Genomic DNA, 23,293 nt, shown 5'->3' on the forward strand with positions numbered 1-23,293 from the left:
GCCTTACTTATCTCACAGCGTTGTTGCTGAGATGGTAAAAGGAGTGGCGAAGAAGACCTATTTGCACTGTAATGTAAAAGCCACTACAAAGAAATCTCCTCTCAAGCTGTGTAATGCATGCATTAACTTAAAGTACATTAACTTATGTGCCTGCTTTGAAATAAGTCCCACTGAAGTCTGTGGGACTTACTCCAAGTGTGAGAATAGGATGCAGCCTGGATCAGTTAAAAGCCAATCTAGTTAAAAGTTGCTAAGGCTATCTTTTAAAAGGAGGGCTGCTGATGCGTCCTAAATACAGGTGCTGCTTATACGGTTATCCAAACAACTATGAAACCAGTTTAGTTAAGTGGGCCAAAGGTAGCTGTACCACACAATCCTAGGGACATAAGGATATAAGAAGATCCCTGCAGGATCAGCCCAAAGGCCCACCTCATCAAGGGGTCTGTTCCTACGGTAGCCAACCAGATGCCTTTTGGAAGCCCTCAAACAGGACACAAGTGCAACAGCACTCTCCAACTCATGTTCCACAGCAACTGGTATTCAGAGGCTTAACGCCTCTAACACTGGAGGCAATACACAGCCATCGTGAGCTGCAGCCATGCGTGGCCTTATCCCCTGTGGATTCGTCTAATCCCCTTTTAAAGCTGTCCCAAGCTGGCAGCCGCCACTACATTTTCTGGTAAGCAAATCCCAGTGTTCCACGATGCACTATGCAAAGGAATATTTCCTGTTGGCTGTCCTGAATCTGCCACCATTCAGCTTCGCTGGGTGATCCCTGGGGTCTCGCATTGGAAGAGAGAGAGAAAAGCCTATGCAGACTTTCACAAAGGGAAGTCCCACTAGGTTTAATAGGTCTTCCTTCTCAGTGCCTGCATAAAACACGCCCCATCCCGCGGCATGGTCAACTGCTTTTAAAATGCGGTGGTGGCGAGTTTCAAAGCAGTTTGTGTTTTTGTGTGGGTGGGAGTGTCTTTGCTGTTCAAAAAAGGGGAAGTAAAAATTCTACAAAATTAGCACAAACCCTTTACAGGAGTCTTAGAAGTTCTTTGCATCTCAGCCAAAATGTATTATTTATTACATGCCTTTAGGAAACCAGACGCCATACAAATTATTTTTAAAAAAAAATTAAGAGAGACAAAGAGACAATGCAAGTTAAGAAAGTAAGAAAAAAAGGGATGAGGGGGAGAAGAGGAAGGGAAGAGATTGAAATGCCAAAGGGGTAATAAGTGGGAAGGCGAGTCAGAACAAAACAAGATGGAAAAGAAAAAATCAAGAGAGCGTTCTCTCAGGAGGAAGGATCCACATCTATGTCTGAAGGGGCATGAAGGGGCAAGTAGGCAGCTGCAAACCCTGAACTCCTGAATGGCTTATGGAAGCTGGCACTAGATATTCCAGTCTGTTCAGGGTGTCAGGCAGATCTGGGTTCAAATTTGTACTTGACCATGAAGCTCACTAGGGGGCCCTGGGCCAGTCACTATCACTTAGGCTAACTAACCTCACAGGGTTGTTGGGGGGGGGATTGTGCGTGTGTCCCGAAAAGGTGAGATATTAATAGAATTCATAAAAAAATTAAACACAATAATAGAGAAGTGCTGTCTTCTTTCCAACAGCTGCCAAACAAGATGCCCACAAGGAGGACATGAAAGCCCCAGTCCCCTCTACTGCTGCTGGCCTCCAACTTCTGGTAATCAAAAGGCGTATCTACTACCTGAACATGGAAGTCCCATGTCACTGTTCAAAGACCTTTCCTTCACAAATTTGTACATGCATCTTAGGAGAGTCTTCCTAAAACCCACTGTCTCTTTTCCATCCTGCATGGAAAACATCTGCTCATCTACCTCCATCACCCTTGGGAAAATCACTACCTCGTTTGCTGCTCCTTTTTGCATGAATAACAGCCTCCAAGATATCCCATGCTGCTTCACAGTTTCAGACTGTGGCTCAAAGAGCAAGTCTCAGACCATATCCCAGAATCCCTGGGCTACTGTGGTTGCTGATGGCCAACAGAGTGACCGTAAGACAGGGATGGGTGGTCTATGTAAAGACGTTATCACTGAAGGGGGCGGGAGAGGAAACAATAAGAAAAAAAGACGCAGCCACACTTTTGTGCTGGTCTGTTGCTTTCAGCCTTATTTAGCTGCAAGAATAATAGTAGAGTTGGAAGGGGCCTATAAGGCCATTGAACCCAACCCTCTGCTCAGTGCAGGAATTCAACTTAAAGCATACCCAACAGGCGGCTGTCCAGAGGCCTCTTGAATGCCTGCAGTGCTGGAGAGCCCAACACCTCCCTAGGTCATTGGTTTCATTGTTGTACCATAAGAAAGGCAAGCCATGGAAAATTCCCTCACCCTTGAGCTCTTTGCCTCATGTTGGCCCTCCAAGCCACTCTAGTTGCTGACCACTGTTCTGAAGATATATTGGTATGCTTGTATATACATTTTCATTGTCACAAATTTTGGGCCACAAATGCAACATCCGAGAGAGCACCTGCCTATTTTAAAAGGAAGAGCCCACGGCTTCTACTTTTTGTCTTTAAAAATGTGAAGTGTAACAAGGATAGGAATGTGAAGGGTAAATAAGGAGAGGAAATCTGTTTCCCACTCCAATTAAAACCTTGAGATTTCAACCTAATTGCCAAGGCTGGCACCAGACTGCAGCAGGCCCTTGAAGGAGATGGTGGCGACGTGGTGGCACTACTGCTGGGGGTTTAAGTAAGCCTGGCTGCATCAGCATGCTAGCCTGCTGCGATGCCTGCCATTAACCAAGATGGCGGCAGGAATGTGTTGACACCCTCCCCCCATCTTAGGGGATGGCAAGCATTTATGTGCAGCGTGCTGACATAGCAACAGTAGAAGTGGTGTGGCCAGCCTGCACCAGCAGAGCGTGTTTGAGTCTACTAGTGCGGAACACAGAGCAGGAGCCACACCTGCCCAACCTCAGCAGCAGGGGCCTTTGGCCAGTGCCCAACCTGGCCATCCACTAGCACCAGGCCTGCCAGATGCATTCTCCCCACATCAATTACCTCTACCTCCTTCTTTTCCTTAGAAGCTCACCTTCTAGGGCAGCCACTTTGACTGACAGGGCACCAAGAAGGCAAAGCAAGACCAGGCCTCATGGGAGGCCCACAACAACTCACCCGTAGAAGTGGCCGCGGACAAACTCCTGGATACGGGCTTTGCTCTGGGCGTGGAGGTTCTGGAATTCATGCATAGCAGAGAACTTCTTGACGTTCAGACCGTTCGGAGTCACAATATCTGGATGCGTTGGAGGGAGAGAGCCGAGCAAAGAAAAAAGAAGCAAGGAGTTTTATGTCTTGCCTTTTTTAAAAACAACAACACAGATTATTAAACTCTCAAAAGGTACCTACAGACATACCAAAAAATAAGAATTGCAGCAGGACAATGTTTCAGTTTTGTTCGATGCATTTTTTTTAAAAAAACAACCCACATTTTTTTTAAAAAAGTTCCTACTTTGGCAGGAGGAGAAGGGAACGGTCTTCTGTCATCACAGGGAACCAGCTGCGCAGTGCTGTACTCAAGCAGTTTGGATTCCAGACAAAAATGAGCATCCCCTGAGCTCATTCTTTAAGAAACAATTTTACGTCTGAACAAAATATGATGAACGAGTGCAAGTCCACAGCAGGCTCACTGCTTAAAATCACATACCCCTGGATGCACCCCAAGATTCAAGTGAGCAGCAAAATTAAACTTAGTTCTAACAGGACTTTAAAAAGTGGAATATTTATATTTTTATACCAGGACACTCTTTTGTAGCCACACACAGTGCAACAGCATACTGGTGTACCTAGCCCAGTATCGTTCAGTGGTTTTCCTGGGCCCACCTTGGAGGACTTTTCCAGCTCCACAACCCAATACCTTTTTGACTGGTGATGCAAGGGACTGAAACTAGGACAGTCAGCATGTAGAGCAGAGGCTCTACCACTGAGTTATGACCTTTCCCCATAACATAGAGAAACTCATTTTTTAATGAAACTTTTTTTTTTAAATGCTAAATCAGTCAAGATTTTAATTTTGCACCACACATGAGGTTCCCAAAAACTAGGTTCACTTCAAGACTGGATGAGATCTTGTCATGCAAACAGCAATCTCTTGACCCTAACACTGGGGTCCCCAACATGGTGCCCAAAGTTACTATGGCACTCTCAGACACTTCACCAGTGCCTGTCAGGCCCCCTGCCCCTCCCAGTTTTAACTTTAAATTGGGGGGGGATTTTTTTTTTTAGTTGGTTGGGAGGGTTTGCCCTTTTTGAGGAGATGCATGGTCTGCTTTGTCCAATATATTTGTTTTGGGGTACATAAGTGTCTTGCCTATTGGTGGGAGAGGGTTCTGAGCATTACATTTTTCTTCTGTGAAATGGGCATTTTGTTGTGTCCACGACATTGCTAAAATTTCCAAATCAGCCTCCAGGCCCCAAAAGGTTGGGGATCCTGCCTAAGAAACTCACCTGGCTTCCGTTTTAACAGGTGTTCAGCTTCCACAGCTGTGATCTGGGAGACAGTGGTGAAAACATGTGTGCAGTGAACAGCAGCACGCTCCATGCAGTAACGGTGGTAGATCTGCCGGTCTCCAGCCTCCTTGTCCAAGTTAAACTAAAGCGGGATATGACAAACACATCTAAACAAAAAGCACAGGATTGGGAATCATAATGCCCAAGGAATGGAAGGAGGCAGAAATCTGCTGAGAGGTAGACATGGATGCATTTTCTAGGAGCAAACTAGCATCTTGTGGTTCTAGAAAAGGGCACTCGAGCGAAATGAATTCCTTGCAGCACCCAGTATCACAGAAGCAACAGCAGGATGGGAGTGCAGAATCATGTTTTCTCAGCAGCAAAAATGTGGCTGTGTTGAGTATCGGATAAATGTAATTTCCTCAAACCCTGCCTTGAGGAAAGGTGTCTGGATCTTGTGCAAGGACTGCACATTTTTTCTGATTAGGACAATGCCTGGAAAGGCCTTAAGAATGGCGTGTCCCTGGGATGATAGTGGGATTTTGTGACAGAGTAAGGAAGCCAAGACCTAGGGTTTCTCTGACATAGACCAGGGATATAGTGGGTTGATCAAGGGGGAGATTTTGGGCTATTTCAGAGCAGCCCTGGACCCTTATGAGAGTGTGGGGTCTGCAGAAGACGGGAAACAGCAGGAGATGGGCTGGGCAAGCCAGAGATTCCAGCACCTTCCTCTGAACCCCCCACAGTTCCCTGCTTCAATCATCTCCACTCCTGCCCACCCCAAGACTCACATTCTGCAGGTTGTTGTAGAAGTCCACACTGCCTGCACACAAGTAGCGGCCAAGCAAGGTGGCATGGGTGGTGAAGATGGTAGCCACTGGAAGCTTCCGGACCCGACAGAGGAAGAGGCCAACCCCAGCCAACCATTCGTGGAAATGGCCAATGATGAAAGGCTTCTCTTCGCACTGTGCAGAAAACTGTACCAAAGAAAGCACGAGCAGAGAGTAAGGCAGGGGCTGCTGGGACTCCAGATGTTGTTGAGAATACAACTCCCATCATCTCTTACCACTGGTGATGCTACTGGGGCTGAAAGGAGTTGAACAACATCTGGCAAGGCACCACGTTCCCCATCTCTGGAGGAAGGAGAGCTATATGCGAGTGAGGGGGAAGGAGCAGGCATGATTTGGAAGAAAAGTATGTTCTTACCTCCCCAAGAAACCAGGCTGTGAGGAAGCCAAAGAGTACTGCATCATTAGCCTCTCGGTCGTACCAGGGAATCCCGATGGAGCAGCTTTCCCACAACTCTGTCTTCCAGCGGTCCAAGCTCCAGGCAGTTGCCCCGATATCAATGAGAATAACATACGGTCCCCCCTCAATCAGCCAGCGGCCAAAATAAACCTGGATGGTGTCGTATGCGCAGTCGATTAGTTGATGGCAGGTAGGTACAGACTTGCACACAGTTAAATGGGACCCCTCCTCTCTGCTATCTAGTCAAGAGCTCCTCCAAAATGCAAGCATCAGAGTATGAATTCTGAATTTCAGCATGCAGAGTTGAAACATTCAAGCTTTATTTCCAGCTCAAAAGATCTACATTCAAAATGATCTTCAGATTGAAGAATAAATTATTCCAGCTGAAATCAAATATTTTGGATCCAGACTCTTTGTGTGCACACGCAAATAATCGGGATGGAAGATTTCAAGAAACAGTATATTTTTAAAGAGGCTGGGGAGAGCAGGAAAGACAGGGATGGACAGGGAATCAGACGGATGAGGAAAGAAAATGAACTGCACTGGACAACCCAAGTCCCATCCCAGTTCCACCTTATATTTCTGAGCTTTCAGCAGATGGTGCCTATACATGTTATATGTTCAAACTTTCCCTTTCTTTGTCCTGAGGCCCAGAAACTTGCTTCCTATTTATATGATCACTTGAAGGAGGACCAAATTCTTCACTGGACCATCAAATTCTTCACAGAATTGCAGAAGATGCAGCGCCTTTGTCATCCTGGTGTCGTCCAGACATTTTGGACTACAACTCCTAGAATGGCTGTGCTGGTTGGGACTGATGGGAGTTGTAGCCCTACATGTCTGAGGGCACCAGGATGACAAAGGCTGCATAAAAGCAACCACCCTGTTCTAGGACCAAACGATATATATTTCTTGAAAGAGTTCACACCCCTTAGCACATTTCAGTATACTCAAGGCCCCTTGCAACGCAGGCCTTACATTCTGCCAAACTATGGTGAGCAGCCCAGTTGAAATTAAGCCCGGCAGCCTCCCTGTTCAAAAACCTCTAAGCTGCCATCCTCTCCTATGGAGCGCTGAGGCTTCCACTTCTAACCCAGAATGCTCTTCTCCCTCTCCCTCTGGTCTTTGCCTCTTCAGTAGGCCTCACTCCATCACCGGGCCGTCATTCCTCCTCAACTGGCTTCACAAGGCTGTGTGTGTGTGCATCTAATTTTAGCCTCCGATTCAAGTTACCTCCCAACTCCATTTTGTGAAAGGTCATGCCTGCCTGGTGTTCTTTGTCGCTGAATCACCCAATATAACTGCCTGACCAGAAATACCCAGCAGCCTTCCTAGCCGGGGATGGGGGTGGGGTGGTTAGGTTAGCTAAAAAACAAAGTAAAAAAGAAAGAGCCAGTTAAAAGGCTTGGATGCCAGGTATGCATTCTCTGCAAATATTGGACAGGTACGGCACCTACGCTCAGTGGTTCTAGTGTACATTTAATCTGGTACCAGTGTTTGCTGCCAACTGGTCCTATTTTGGATGGCACTTGTGCCATCAGCCTCACTGGGAATTAAATCCAACCTCTTTGTTAGCGTGTACTGAATTCTGAAAATGTAGTGTTTTGGGACACTAACTTGGGCAACAGAAGATGTCTTATAAGTGACTGGGAGACATCCGTTTAATGCTAATATTGTGAAAAAGTATTTGGCCAGCCTGTCTCACAGATACAGTACCTGACCTGTCAGCCACACAGGACAAATATCTTGCTCAGAGGATGTTTTGGTGTTTTTTTAAAGATACCTACAGCCACATGGAAGAGGCTTTTCTGCAAGAAAATCCCATGCAGCTGCGGGGGCTGCATCATAATAACGCCACTGAAAGGACCATATTCAGTGGTAAAATATGCTTTGCACGCAGAAGGTTCCAGGTTCGATCCCTGCCACCTCCAGTTAAAAGGATTTCCAGTAGAAAGTGAGCCCCTCAATCAGCAGTGGGTCTCAAGCAGACTAGACAAAAGTTCCAACCTGACATTAGGTGGTTTCTTATATATGTGCTTATGGGGAGGGCCCAATCAAGAAAGTCTCTCTCATAGAATTGGCATCCGTCTCCATTGAGAAGATATATAATCAGCTGCTGCACAAATGTGGACACACTATAAAGGGCACCACATTTTACCTGTTTTCCTGCGCTGTTGGGACGATACAGATATCATCTGGAAACAAGGTTCAGAATGTGTATGTGTTTGAATGTACATATATGTGTACACATAAAAGTTAACATGATAGTGAGAGGGTAGCAACTGGCGCTGGATAGCAAGAATGAATCGGGGAGGGGGGATATTACCCTATCCCCTCACAGTGACTAAACTGTATTTAGCAGTTTGTGAAGGGAAAGGTGTAAACCAGCCTTTGACAACCTGGCGCCCTCCAACTGTTGTTGGACTACTGGCTGGGGCCGATGGGAGCTGTAGTCCAACAATATCTGGAGGGTTCCAGGTTGCCAAAGACTGGTGTTAATGCTGCTGTCCTTGGAATACTGTACAACAAAGAACAAAGTTGAAGAGCATCTAAGAGGAATAATTCGCAGACCTTGCTGGATCAACGGGGCAAAACACAGTCAGGAGTGCGTATCCCTTAGCACTTTGGGAAAGCTCCCAAAAATTCAAAGGGCAAGTCAAGAGCTGGAGGAAATCATCACCCCCTGGAGCAAGCCAGACTTAGAGCTCTTTTCCAAGAAGAGCAAGAAATAATTTTGCTAAGGCGAAGGCAAGCAGGACTATGGGTGCCGAACACAAAATTCCACAGCTGTGAGCTAAAAGATACCTTGATGAAAGCAGCTTAATTATTTCTCCCCATCTTCCATTTCCAGACTTCAGCTTAACAAGAGACTTTAAATTCCTGCACTGCCCTCCCCAGAAGTAGGCCTGTATATTAGATCTTCCACGTGGAAGTTGCCAGGAATGGCATCTATGTAATGGCACCTCCACGGTTAAGAGTTATAATGTAAACAGAAGATCAGACCAAGGCATCCTGATGGATTCGATCAAGACATCCTTTTATTAAAAATGACAGATCTGATGCTCCTAACAAGATCACATACAAGTCAGCAACCGCCCTCTCTGCCCCACCCCCGATCTGATCTCTAAAACTGGAGGTCCCATTTAGCTTTTCTGGCTAATTTATCTAAATTACCCCTTCAAAACCATCTAAGCCAAGATCTTCCATTGCACCTTGTGGTGGAGAATTCCATAGGTTAATCACATGCTAAGTGACGAAGAACTTCTTTTTTTGCCTGTCCTGAATCCCTAGTCAATTCCATGGCTTGGTACAGAGGTCCTCCTAGTTATGTGGACAGCCTTTAATGCCAGGACCAGCTACCACAAGGAATGTGCAATGAGGGCACAGAGTGTCTCTGTGTGTTATGCCCCAGCAATCCTACCAAATTTGAACCTAGGCGTAATCAAGATTATGTCAGTAATTTTAGTCATAAAATTACTTTCAAAATTTGTATCAGAGATTCTATATGTTAATGTTAGATTCATACACGACCTAGACAGATAAACAAGGCCCCAAATGATAGCGACCAGGACTGTATGGATTCAACGATTCATCTCAAACGCAGATAGAACACGGTACTTAGTGCAGAATTCAGCACCCTGAAAGCCTTGGCTTTTATTTTTTAAAAGATTAGTTTCTAGTGCTTCAGGATGTGAAGTAGCCATCTCTGCTACCATATCAAGAAGAGGGGGAAAGGAAATTCACTCTGAAGAAAGTAAAAGGGGAATAGGGCAGTGATAAGAAGAAACGAACAGATCCTTATTTTGCATGAGGGAATCTCACAAGACATCAGGAACTTAGAAAGATTTTAGCCGCAAACAGTGGCAGCAAAACTAGTTCTCGATTGCACCACTTCAGACTGCAGGTAGGACCAAATTCTTTACTAGCCTTCTCCCAAGCACACCAGCTTTCTATGTGTAGGAATACTCTTCCCCCACCCCCCCATGGGGGAACATTCACTTTTGTGAGACCCCCACCTATGGTCTGGAGTGGCACAGTCCTGACACATGCTCACCACCTCCTCTACTAGGAACACAGGAAGCTGCATTATACCAGGTCAGATGTCTTGTCCAGGATGGGCTACGCTGACTGGCTCTTCTGGGTCTCAGGCAGACATCTTTCACGCCACCCAATTCTTTTATTTGGAGATGCCAGGGATTTAACCTGGGGCCCCATGGTAGGCTGTGGTCTACCACTGAGCTACAGTCCCTCCCCCTCAAAGGGAGGAGCTGTTGTGAGAATCAGGCCTCTGAGCTCCTGAATTCCTGCCTCTTCTCTCTCTTCCCCCCCCCCACTGCAGTTTCTTACTTTGCATCCTTTTGCATTCATGGAGTCAATGGTGCGGCGGATGGCAGGATTGGGTGGCTCTATGAGCTCCACCTGTGTGCGGACATTCAGCTCCAGGTAAGGCCCGATCAGGAAGTAATTATCACCCCACTCATCCAGCGTAATCTTGGCTTTGGTCTGGATAACCGTATAGATACCACCAACTAAAAGGAGAGAGGGGGTGGCATTAGTTTATCCCCTGTATGCTTGTAGCTGCCCCTTCCCCAAATCAATGCACATAAGCACAAACAAACAGGGAGTTTAATCCACTTTTAGGTACTTCAGAATCAAGAACCTGGGGGCTTTAACATTTGGTTGGCTTGTATAACACTATGCTGCTCGTGAAAATAATAAATAGTAGATTCAGGACAGAAAAAAAAGAAAATAGTACACACAATGGAAAGTTAAATTATGGAATTCGCTAACACAAGATGTGGTGATGCCTGGTGGCTTTAAAACAGGATTAAGCAAGTTCATAGAATCATAGTGGTGGAGGGTACCTCAAGGGTCATCTACCCCAATCCCCTGCCGATGCAGAAAATCCACCGCTACAGCATCCCTGATAGGTGGCCATTCATTTTGTGCTCAAAAAACCTCCTGTAAAGGAGAATTCACCACCAGCACCACTGCAGACAGACTGTTCTGCTGCTAGACAGCTTTACCATCAGGAAGTTCCTCCTAATATTTATTGGAAATCCCCTTTCTCGTCATTTGAATCTGTTAGTTTGGGTTGCACCTTCCAAAGCAAAAGTGAACACATTTGCTCCCTTCAAATATTTCAAGATGGCTATTGCATCACCTCTTAATTATTTCATCTTCAGGCTAAACAGTTCATAAAGTCTAAAATGGTAAACCAATTAGCATGTTCAGAGGCAATATTCCACTGAATATCGAGGGTCAACAGGAGGAGAAGGCTATTTTTCAGATTCTGTTTGTGAGCTTCCCAGAAACATCTGGCTGGCCACTGCAGGAAATCAGATGCTGGACAAGACAGGCCTTTTGATCTGATCCTGCAGGGCTCTTGGTGACTTGAAAGCAGAACACGATAACTTACTAACATTCCTTGAATATGCAAAGCCCTTGTATAACACAACAGCCTTCTTTTGCTGTGTCTTTCATCAGAAACCTTAGCATTCCAATATTAAGTACGAAGGGGAGGCTGGTTCACACAGTTGCCCACTTGATGACTGCAGCACAACATGGCAACCTATACATGTGAATAAGCCATTACAGATCAAGCAGAATGTTTTCTCTGCAGGGACAGTTCACATTTTCTGCTGTGAATCATTTGATTGGGATAGATCACGGTGGCGCACATACATTTGCAAACAGCCCCAAGGTCAGCTCTGTGAATCTTAAGGGAGCACCAGTAAACAGGTGCACTTTCTTGCACAGAGCCATCAAGTACATGATGCTTTACAAAGAATGAATGAACCCCTTCTCTGCCCCAAGGAGTTTACAATTCAACAAGAGATGCAAAGAAAGGCAAGGGATGCAGGATAAACAGGTTAAGAATATACAACTGTTTCAGATACATCTACAGTAGGGCACCGCTTTTCAGCGGCCCGCTTTTCAGCATTCTGCTAATACAGCGACTTTCAATTAGAGTAAGGCCCTACTTATACAGCGCTTGTTCCACTTTTACAGCGTTTTTCAGGCGTCGGGCGCCATTCTATTGAATGAGTTCAGCTTTTCGGTGGGTTTCGCTTTTCGGCGGGGGTCTGGAATGTAACCCGCCGTATGAGTGGGGCCCTACTGTACTTAGGCTTACTTACAATTAGGACAGGGATGGGGAACCTATGGCCCTTCACATGTTGTTGGAGTACACTTTCCATGATTCCATGGAGGGAATTTTGCTCAGGGTGATGAAAAAGCACTACAAACATCTGAAGGTTACACATCTCATCCAAATGGGCTCCTGTTTTGACATGACAAATGAAGAACACATGCAAAAATGGAAGCCCTGAGATACTCTTGCATCTGCTTGATGGGGCTTTTTGGTTTTTCTGAAAGCACTGTGGTACTTGCCAAGGAAAATGGAGAAGATGCAGGCTTCACCCCAGTCCAGGAGATGGACAGATCATATGCTTAGGCTTTTAAGTTTGGTACTGCCGACGGCTACTCCCAGCCCTTTACCACTCTGGCTCTGCAGACCAGAGGGAATTCAGAAGGTCATATACTCATGCCAGGATTCTTGCCACTAATTGCCCTCCTCTAACCAGATAGGTGTCTTCCTGGAAACGACATGAATTCTGCCATCACTTACAAGCCATTCTACCTACCTCTCACCCAAGGACCTGGCTCCCTCTACTAAATGCTCATCTCGTCTTGGCTCTTTGCTTCTCCTTCCAAACTACTGAATTGAAAAGAAGAAAAAGAAAACCACCCACATGAATAATGTAGGGGGAAAGCTTGGCCAGGGAATTGGCACCACAGGATACAAGAACCTGGGACATCTGGAACAGAGAAGTAGAGGGCCTGGATTGCACTGAGGCTGCAGACTCAGGACTGCAAGAAAAGGCAAGGTTCTGTATGTTTAGAAAGGACTTTTCCACACAGCCCTTCAAGTATCTGCATTGCTTTTGTTATGTCAGGGTGGACAACCCGCCAGATGTTGTGGGACTACAACTCCCATCGTCTCTGACCAGCAACCAAGCTGGATGGGGGTGATGGGAGTTGCAGTCTGACAATATCTGAAGGACCATAGCATCACTGCCCCTCTCTTATGTGATTATCCCATCAAGCATTATACCAGGTTGTTGGGTGGGGGGATGCAGGGAGAGGGCAGGACATTGCACATTTACTTGCTCTCAAACATGGGGAAGTCAAACTGAGTACTTTTTTTGTGGAGTCTTTGGAACAGCCTCCTAGTTCAGGGATGGGGGGGAACTGTGGACCTCCAGATGTCCAAGATTGCTAGATTGTAACTCACATCATATCTGACCACTGGCCATGCTAGCTGGAGCTGACGGGAGATGGAAGTCTAACAATGTCTGGAGGCCCACACAATCCCCATCCCTGCCCAAGTAACTCAAACTATAATTATGCCCAAGTATCTGCATCTGACACAATCACATATTGCTTCTCTGTTTCCCCCCGCTTTCCTTTCCCCTTCCTCTGTTGTTTTTCCTCAGCAGAATATTAGACTGTAAGCTCATTGGGGCAGGGACCTTTCTCTTGTTCTCTGTAGTACAGATATCACGCTCTGTATGTAGACAACATGGGAAGCTGCCTTATGCCAGGCTACATCTAATTCAGCATTGTCTAGATGGATTGGCAGTGGCTCTCCAGGGTTTCAGGGGACTCTCCCTGCCCAACCTGGAGATGTCAGAGATTAAACCTGGGACCATCTGCATGCCAAGCAGCTGCTCTGCCACTGAGCTATGTCCTTCCCCCAATCAACTACGGTCTCCTTCAGAGGCCCTTCTCCAGGTACCTCTGCCTTCTGAAGTCAGGCAGCTGGCTACTGGAGAGACGGTCTTTTCAGTGGTCACGCCCAACTCATGAAACGCTCCCCGTAGCAGTGTGCACCTGTCACCAACTCTGTCACCCTTTTCATGATATACAAGACCGATGTTTTCATGTGTTTGACTTGTTGTCTGCTGGCCTTGGTGTTTTATCTCATTGGCTGGAACTGCCTTTATTGCGCTACTCTATTTCCACTGTGTTTTTGTTATAGTAAGTTGCCTCAAGGACATTTTTTAGTGAGAGATTTTATAAAACCAGGTCCCCACCTTTAAGAGCAAGTGAAACTGACAAAAATGCCAACCTTCATGCTGTAGTGTCAGTAACAGGGAGTAAACAGCCTAACAATTACTTTTCCTGATCTTTACCACTTGCCCCCCTTTCTTTTTGAAGGGGCTAGAATATCAAGAATCAAGTTGTGGCAAAGAATCCTCAACGGCCACACATGTAAGAGCACCCCTTCTACCTCCTCTTTATCTCAAGTTTCCGCAAGACAAGAATTTTGACGGCTTCCTACAACAAACAGGAGTCAATCTTGCCCCGTGTGGGCGACGCAGAGGTTCATTTCCCTATCTAAGGATAAAGTAGAGCTGGTAAATCCAACATGGATTAGGAAGGCTCTCCTAGATCATGCACTGAATATGAGACACAAGCAACGTGCTTTTCTATAAGGGGCAAATGCCATTTGGGGGGCGGATAAATGCAGGCATCTCACAGGGAAGTCATGGGGCATTGCTGCTCTATTTGGCCTCAGGCAAGACCTCAGCTGGGAGGCTGCAACCAGATGACAACTGAGGGCCTGAAAGACAGTGCTGACCAACCTAACCCTTATCCAGTTCCTGGGCAACCCAAGTGTCCTGGAGCTTGTGTGCCTTGCATAACCCCAGTCTCATTCTTCCTCATGACTCCTGCCATACCGCCAAGACCTTGTGTTTGTATTCATCACTCCAGAGAAGCAGAAGACCCTACTATTAAGATAATGGAAGAGGTACTAACTATTGATATATCTGCCAGACTTTCAGAAGCTGATTCACTCCAATATTCCTCTGGCACTTCACTATCTAGTCATTCCAAGTTAAGATCTTTAGGGAACAAATTACAATTGCTGTATTTCAGACTGCACTAGGATATAAATATGTATGTACTAAAATACACGTGCACACACACACACAAACCCTATAGGAAACATAAAGCCCAAATTCTAACCATATTTTGCAAAATTACAGCACAACCCTATGCATCGAAGCATGTCCCACTACATTTGGTGCAGTTCACTCTCAGATTAAGTGTACAAAAGACTTCAGAAGTGCCCCTAGGGTTCTTGGTGGCAGCAATTGTTAAAAAGCCAACAAAGCAGTTAGATTAAAATGCCGTAATGTAGAACAGTACACAAAAACAATTAAAACTACTCCAACCTGCTTAGCATAGTGTGTTAAAAGCCTGCCCCAAACAAATTCCAGAACTGCTCAGGATCCAGCATTAGCCACCATGTGCCTTTGTTGTCTGGCTTTGTTGCATTGGTGACAGAGTTCCTGGTTGATCTAATAGTCACAACAGAGGTCACCTTTTCCTGAATGTCCTACGATAAATAGCAATTTAATTTAATAGCTTTACAGGTCAAAACCAGCACTTTGAATTGTGTCCAAAGACAATGCAGAGCCAGGGCAGATGCTCAAGTATAACTGTAACATGCTCTTGGCAACCCAACCCTCAGCAGAAAATAGGTCTCCACATTCTATATCCAAAGGAAGCTTTCAGAGAGCCATCCAGTGCAGCCCCTTGCTAAGTATATGATCTTCTGAACTGCGTGCCGAGTTTGTTGATTTAGGGAAGGAACTGGGACAATTGAAGGGAGAAAAGGAACAGGGCCAGCGCCATGCATACTGGGGCCCTTTGCTACCAGCATGACCTTGGGCCCGCAAGCGCAACCCCTCCATACATGCTGCACGGGGCTAATAATCCCCCAGCACCCCCGACCTCTACTGATCCTGTAAATCAGTGATTCTCAAACGGTGCGCCCAGGCACACTGGTGCACCCTAAGGGGTGGCTAGGTGTGCCTCAAATATTATGAAAGTATATTTTAAAAATGAGAAGAAACCCATTTGTATAGGGTAAGTAATAGTTTTCTATAGTTTATTTTTATTCATAGTTTAAAATATATTAATATATTTTTAATTTTGTACACGAAGTGTGCCAGAAAATTTTTACATGTTTTACAGTGCGCCGTGAACCAAAAAAGTTTGAGAACCACTGCTGTAAATGATGTGCACGCTCTGTGCGCATGCTTGCTATCAACCAAGATAGCGGTGGGGGCATCAGCCCCTTTGGAAAGCCTCTGCCTCCATCTTTGTGGATGGCAGGCAAGTGTGTGTTGCGCACGCATGCCTGCCATCAACCAAGGTGGTGCGGGAGCATCAGCCTCTTAGGGAAGCTTCCACTGCCACCTCGGCCGATGGCAGGCATGTGCACACATCATTTATAGGAGTGACAGAGGTAGGTGGAGTATGCATGCCCCACACTAACTACATTGGGGAGGGAGGTGCCTGGTAGCTCCCAGGGAGTTCCCATTCCGCAATCCATGGCAGGGTCGGGAGCTGCCACTGCCACAGACTGCAGAACAGGAGTGCTACCCTCCCACCCTAAGGGGGGCACCTCAGGGCTGCAGGGCCCCCTGGCCTGGCCACTCCCTGGCACCAGCCCTGGAAATGAAGAATGTGTATTCAATAGGAGCACACATATTAAAACATTACTACAAGATACATAACCATTAAAATCAAAGACACAGCAAAGGAAGAGAGAACACACTATGTTAATTGGGAAGGGGGTTAGGGTAGAGTAAGAAGTAAATGATGTAGAAGCTCATTCCCTGATGAACAGAAGTCACAGCAGACTCTTAATAGCTTCCATAAGCAGACATTGCTTTACACGTTTCTCACCCCACGAGGACTAGCAGCTTGATTCTCCTTTAAATGAAAGTCAGGGTTTGCAGGACCCCACACACATTTTGTGTCAGGCAGCAAGATTCCATGTCAGATGGCAGAATCATGATACTGGGCAGCACACTGGATAAGGAAGGTTCTGCCAACCTACCACCTGCCATTCAGAAGCAGCCATCCTTCCCCGAAGTTGACTATTTATACAAGGATGCAGCCACTTCGAGGACTAAGTGACATTTCAAAAAAGTTCCTTATGCAACAGAAGGGTGTGTGAGGCTCCATTTGTGGATTGAGTGTAACCTGCATGCGTATGTGTACATGGAGAAGTTGAATGTAACCTTTCTGTGTTGAGAATGTAGCCGGAGCATGTAAGGCACATGTTCAAACTCTAGGGAACAAGCCAGAAGAACTTTAACCTCAGAAAAGGTCATGTGCTTAAGACCACACATGGGAACAGATCCTCTAGCATTGTGACAGTACTGACAAATATCCAGAATTAAGATGCATTTCCACCAAGGTCCCCTTACCCTCATCTAAGTAGCACAGTGCTCCTTTCAGCATCATTGCCCCCCTCCCATCACCTTATAACAGTCGGAAGCAGCCTGACAGAACAATATCAGGATGTCTGTGCCTTAAGCAAGACACATTCTGGAGACACATGGCAGCTGATTCCACCATAGAGTACACTGGGTGAACACGCTGCGTTCTGGCAGTAAGCCCCAGTTGACCGTTCTGGAGACACTCAGAAGAATGGGGCACTACAGCTGCTTATTACCCTGAATGGTCTTAACTTAAACAAGGCGGTTTTATGGTTGGGAGGGCCTAAGAGCAGTCATAGGAGGGAGTAAGGCCTAAGATATTTCACACACTGCTCATCAACATTGCAAGGATGAGACTACAGAGGTACATTACAGAACCCTCCCAGAGAAATGAGGATTCCTGACTTCCAGCATGCTTTGCCCCAACTCCCTATGCCAGTCTTCCCCAAGCTGGATTCCTCCAGATGTTTGGACTACAACTCCCATCAGTCTCAGCCAGCATAGCCAATGAAGGAAAACGATGGGAACTGTAACCCAACATCTTAGGGCATCCAAGCTACAATGGGTGCCTATTTCCCGAGAAGCTTAGCAGTCTTGGTTGCCAGAATCCTTTGCTCTTACTACGTTCACAACTCCAACTGCTGCCCACAGAGAATGCAAGCAGAATCTCTTGCTCTATCTAAGCCTCACACCTGGTGCCCAGCTGTGTCTCCGATCACAGATCCCATGAGCCCGTTTCCACAAGGCCCCATTCTCACATGACCCTTTAATGCAGGCTTGGCTAACATGTAGCTCTCCACACGATGTTGGATTGCACTTCTCATCAGCCCCTGCGGGCAAGGCCAATGGAGATGGGAACTGCACTCCAACATCATCTGGAGGGCCACAGGGTTGCCACTCCTATTTTAAAGCTTGGGTTATTTAGTGTTAGCATTCACCACTACTTTGCTTACAAAGGTCTCAGCAGGGGTCGTTGTTCCAGTATCTCTTTACTCTCCCCACTACTCTTATCCTTCATTCACTCACCCAGAAGAATAAAATTCAGGTATTCTGGCTTCTACTCACCAGTCTGATCTAAACCACCAAATGGCACCACTTTCCTAGGAACCCCCCCTGCCCCCAAAAATACATAAATCACCACTTACCTTTATTGGCTACCTCCCAAGCCACCTCAAAAAGGATGGCATTCTCTAGGTCAAGTTCATCATCCCAGTCCTCTAATCCTGTCAGAGAGGTCACTGAGAGGCTGCGGGCCAGTGGCATGGTGCCCGGGGGATGAAAGTGAGAACCAGGAGGTCAGAGGGTCTGGGTCTAGTCTGGAGAAGAGAAAAGGAAAAGGCAATCAGGTCACCATAACATGTGACTTTCAGAGACCTCTAATTTCCTAACTTCTGGTTGTCCCACTGGAAACCCTTTCCTCCTTGGAGCATTTTCAGCCTGTCTCTTTTCCTCCTTCCCAGAGTACTTGAGAGTCTCGGTTTCCACGCCCTGTTGAGCCCTGGCTCCCTGCCCACCTTGTCTAAACCATTATAAACCAATTTTTGTCTCTGTGTCACAAACTCAGTCCCCCAAACCCCCTACTTCCCCCTTTTGCTTCCAGAGATCCAGAAGTCCTAGTTCCTCCCTCCTCTGCTGCTGCTGCTGCTGCTGCTGCTGCTGCTGCTGCTGCTGCTGCTGCTGCTGCTGCTGCTGCTGCTGCTGCTGCTGCTGCTGCTGCTGCTGCTGCTGCTGCTGCTGCTGCTGCTGCTGCTGCTGCTGCTGCTGCTGCTGCTGCTGCTGCTGCTGCTGCTGCTGCTGCTGCTGCTGCTGCTGCTGCTGCTGCCATCCCCCCACCCACCCCCAGGACCTTTTTGAAGGGCTGCATTTAGTCTTGAGGAGCAGCAACAGCTGAGGCAAGGAAAAGGGTAGGTCGCGATAGAGGGTGCCCTGGAGCTTTTCAGCTGCAACATTTAAGAGCTGCAAGGGTGGAGGAGGCATTTTAGAGACGCTTGAAAGGAAGCCTGCATAAAGATCAGATACACCGCTAGGAAGGAACAGGAGTGCTGATTTATTTTTTTTAAGCAACAGGGAGAGAGGAGCCTCGGGGAAGATAAGGTGGAGTGTAGGCACCTATCCTTATTTTACAGAAGACTCTGGACAGCAGACTGAGATCCTTCTGAAAAGGGGATAAAAAAGAATACAGTGTAAGGTTCCTTTAAGAATCTTACCAGGAACAGGGCGGGGGAAAAAGAAAGTATTAGATTTGGGATAGCAGGCCTGGGGAGGCACAAAATCTGTTCCTCAAAGATACTGGGGGGATTATGCAAGAATAGGCAGGGCGAGAGTGGAAGAAGGGAGAAGTAACCGTCGCGGCAATTTTGGGAGTGGTGAAGTATGTAGCCTGGTCCTCATTGACAATCAGGGGAACAGAAAGGGGTACAGAATTAAAGAAAAATCCTGGGTGTCTTTTAAGAATAAGGACGGGTCATTGGAGATTAAAAGGGAGGGGGATCTGGATCTCTCTCTGGAAGCACGCGGAGAAGCCTGGCCGGGCTTACCTGTCTGCAGCTGAGAACGAACTACTTACTCACTCCCCTCCTCCCCCAACTCCCGACCCTCCTGCACAGAAGCCACACCCACTCAGAGGGCGGGGCCACGGCCAAGCTTGACTCGCCCCCTCCCCTGGTCGTTCTTCTCCTTGCGCCTGCAGGGTGCCTTTTCCTGCCCCCCCATTACTGCTCCTTTCCCTTTCTGGCTTTCTTGATTGGCTGGGGAAGTCTCCCATCAGGCACGGCAGCCTCAAGCGTGTTAGGGAAAAGGAGGCAGTTGCAAGGTCTTAAAGAGGAAGCGTCACCAACAGTTCCTAGGACAGAAGATTGGTGAAGTGAAGGGGGAGCAGAAGTTGCGTTATGAGGGAACCAGGGGCTGCATTTGGGATGGAAGGAGAAAGCAAAATGGGAAAAAGGGGGAGGGAAGGAAATGTGGGTATAGGGAGAATCAGGGGTGAAAGGAGATTGCAGGGAAAATAAAGGAAGCAATTATGGAGAATAAGAGGTTAAAAGATAAATTGTGAGATGGTAACAGATCATCTGGTTAAAGGCGATCGTGGGGTACAGCAGAGAATTTGAGTGAAAGAAGAGTGTGGGATAGTATAAGGGGTTAAAGGAAAATGTGGTCCCAGGCTATGGTCTGAAGGCACATGAGGCCAGCAGCCTCCTGAAGCTAAACAGGGTCAGGTCTGGTCAGTGCCTGGATGGGAGACCACCTGGGAACCATATGTAAGCCGCCTTGGGTTTCTACCATGAAAAGAAAAGCAGGATACAAATGTAATAAATAAAGTAAATAAAAGATCGGGGTAATGACACAGAATCTGGTAAAAGACTGTGGAATAGATAACTGGATGACGAACAGAGTGACAGGAGATTATGGATTACAGATAATTACTATAGGAATGCCCATAATTCCTCCTCCCTCCCAATTCCTTTAGGTTCACTGATCTTAAGAGGGCTGGGGCTGTCTTATCATTAACCTTTGTAAGGTGCTCTGACAGCCTCTTTTGGCTGTAGAGTGGAATAAAAATGCTTCAAGTATGTAAATAAATAACAGAGAGAGAGCAATCAGTACCTTTGACCAACCAGGTATGTTGCTGTGTATGACAGCTCACTGAGGCACAGTAAACCTCCTGGTTTTGCTGGCTGCCTGGGCCTGCAAAAAAAGTGTATCAAGAAACAATACACTGCTGGTGTGGAGAGGGTTCTAGGTCATAAATTGTGGATGCCTTAGAATAGAATGTGAGATGATAAATTGGTCTATTTACTCAGATCTATAGCTCACCTTCATTAAAAGCTCTGGGTGGGAAGCAACTAAGAGATATAAAAATTAAATGTTACAAATTTATAAAATTAAATTGCAGAATAGCTTCAGATTATTTTTGTCATACTTTGTATCTGCAACAGCATAATACATTATAGGGTAAGCCCAAAGCTAAAGAACAACAAAGCAATCATAATGCCAAAATAATAAATAATAATAATAAATTTAATTTCTTCGTCGCCTATCTGGCCAATGGCCACTCTAGGCGACTTACAAAATTATTAAAATACAATTAATAAAATACAGTAATACAATAAAAACAATAGATCTACAACAACAATATTAAAACTGGGTAGGAGGCATTACAATTATATCGATTAACCCTCCCCGGATTCCCCGAAGGCCTGCTGAAAAAGCCAGGTCTTTAAGGCTTTCCGAAATACATTTAGGGAAGAGGCATGCCGGAGATCTTGTGGGAGGGAGTTCCAAAGAGTGGGGGCCGCCACTGAGAATGCCCTCTCTCTTGTACCCGCCAATCTGGCTGTTTTTGTTGGCGGGATTGAGAGAAGGCCCTGTGTGGCCGATCTTGTCGGGCGGCATAATTGGTGGCGTTGAAGGCGCTCCGTGAGATAAACTGGGCCGAAACCGTATAGGGATTTAAAGGTTAATACCAACACCTTGAATTGGGCTCGGAAAACAACTGAAAGCCAGTGTAGGTCGAACAACACTGGTGTGATGTGATCTCGGCGGCGACTATTCGTAAGTAGTCGAGCCGCCGCATTTTGTATCAGTTGTAATTTCCGGACCGTTTTCAAGGGTAACCCCACGTAGAGCGCATTACAGTACTCCAAACGAGAGGTGATCAGGGCGTGTACCACCAGTGGGAGCTGATGAACAGGAAGGTAGGGTTGCAGCCTTCGTATGAGGTGTAGTTGGTACCAGGCTGCCCGGCTCACTGCCGAAATCTGAGCCTCCATGGACAGCCTGGAATCAAGCACAACCCCAAGGCTGCGGACCTGTTCCTTTAGGGGTAAACTCACCCCATTGAACCTCAGGTCAATGTCACCCAACCTTCTCTTGTCCCCCACAAGTAGTACCTCGGTCTTATCAGGGTTCAACTTCAGCTTGTTCCTTCCCATCCATCCACTCACGGATTCCAGGCACTTGGACAAGGTCTCCACAGCCAACTCTGGTGAAGATTTAAACGAGAGATAGAGCTGAGTGTCATCCGCATATTGATGACACTGCAGCCCAAATCTCCTGATGATTGCTCCCAGCGGCTTCATATAGATGTTAAATAGCATGGGAGAGAGGATAGAGCCCTGTGGCACACCACAATTGAGAGGCCAAGGGTCTGATACCTCCTCCCCCAACGCTACCTGTTGGTACCTGTCGGAGAGAAAGGAATGGAACCACTGTAATACAGTGCCTCCAATTCCCAATCCCTCCAGGCGAAGCAGAAGGATACTGTGGTCCACAATATCAAAAGCCGCTGAGAGATCGAGGAGGACAAGAAAGGTGGATTCTCCCCTGTCTAATACCCTCCTCAAATCATCAACCAGAGCGACCAAGGCTGTTTCAGTTCCGTGACCAGTCCTGAAACCCGATTGGTATGGATCCAAGTAATCCGTTTCATCCAAGCGTGCTGACAATTTAAATAACATCCCAGAAGAATACAAAGATCAAATAGGGAACAGATTTGAGGCTTTAAACTTAGTTGTCAGAGAAGAACTATGGACTGACGTCAGAGACATTATCAGGGAAGAATGCAAAAAGACAATACCTCTAGGTAAAAAGAAAGACCTCAGTGATGAAACTCTTAAAATGGTTAAAGAGAGAAGGAAAGCAAAAGCAAAAGGAGATAGAAACACGGTTAGAACCTTAAATGCAACAATACAGCAACTAGTACCTAGGGACAAAGAGAACTATTACAATAGAAATAGAAACTATTGCATAGAAATAGAAGAGGACAACAAAAAGGGTAGAACAAGAGCCCTATTCCAAAAGATTAGAGAAAGTAAAGGGAAATTTAAACCAAGAGTAGGGCTGTTGAATAATCAACAGGGGAACACACTGACTGACCAAGATAAAATAAAAGGAAGATGGAAGCAATACACTGAAGAACTCTAAAAGAGATGCATGGATGACAGATTCATTCACAGAAGAATCGCATTATGAAGAACCAGAAATTTTAGAATGTGAGGTGGAAGCTGCTCTTAAAATACTTGGAAGAAACAAATTACCAAGAACAGATGGCATACCAATAGAGTTGCTACAAGCTACTGAGACTGAATCTGTCCAAATTTTGAAAAAAATGTGTCAACAAATATAGAAAATAAAACAATGGCCCACAGCATTCAATATACGTCCCAATTCCAAAGAAAGGGGATCCCAGGGAATGCAGCAATTATCAAACTATTGCCTTAATATCCCATGCAAGTAAAGTAATGCTCAAGATTCTACAACAAAGGCTCTTACC

The 23,293-nt window shown here is 46.2% G+C and overlaps 1 protein-coding gene across 4 annotated transcripts in view; it reads right to left on the reverse strand.

Annotated features, from left to right (window-relative positions):
* GYS1 (glycogen synthase 1) overlaps positions 1 to 19,650 on the reverse strand; it is a 34,498-nt gene extending 14,848 nt beyond the window's left edge. Inside the window, exons 1-7 of one of the 4 annotated variants that reach the window (XM_061591343.1) lie at positions 19,560 to 19,650; positions 18,168 to 18,338; positions 10,064 to 10,245; positions 5,675 to 5,866; positions 5,260 to 5,445; positions 4,466 to 4,610; positions 3,137 to 3,254 (exon numbers count right to left, since the gene is read on the reverse strand). In XM_061591343.1, coding sequence (XP_061447327.1) covers positions 3,137 to 3,254; positions 4,466 to 4,610; positions 5,260 to 5,445; positions 5,675 to 5,866; positions 10,064 to 10,245; positions 18,168 to 18,285 — 941 coding nt within the window. In that variant the 5' untranslated portion in view covers positions 18,286 to 18,338; positions 19,560 to 19,650. The other 3 variants (XM_061591344.1, XM_061591345.1, XM_061591342.1) reach the window with 3 other exon arrangements.
* Positions 19,651 to 23,293: the final 3,643 nt, after the last annotated feature.

Source organism: Rhineura floridana, chromosome 11 (assembly GCF_030035675.1).
Source record: "Rhineura floridana isolate rRhiFlo1 chromosome 11, rRhiFlo1.hap2, whole genome shotgun sequence".
In the NCBI taxonomy this organism is placed as follows: Eukaryota; Metazoa; Chordata; class Lepidosauria; order Squamata; family Rhineuridae; genus Rhineura; species Rhineura floridana.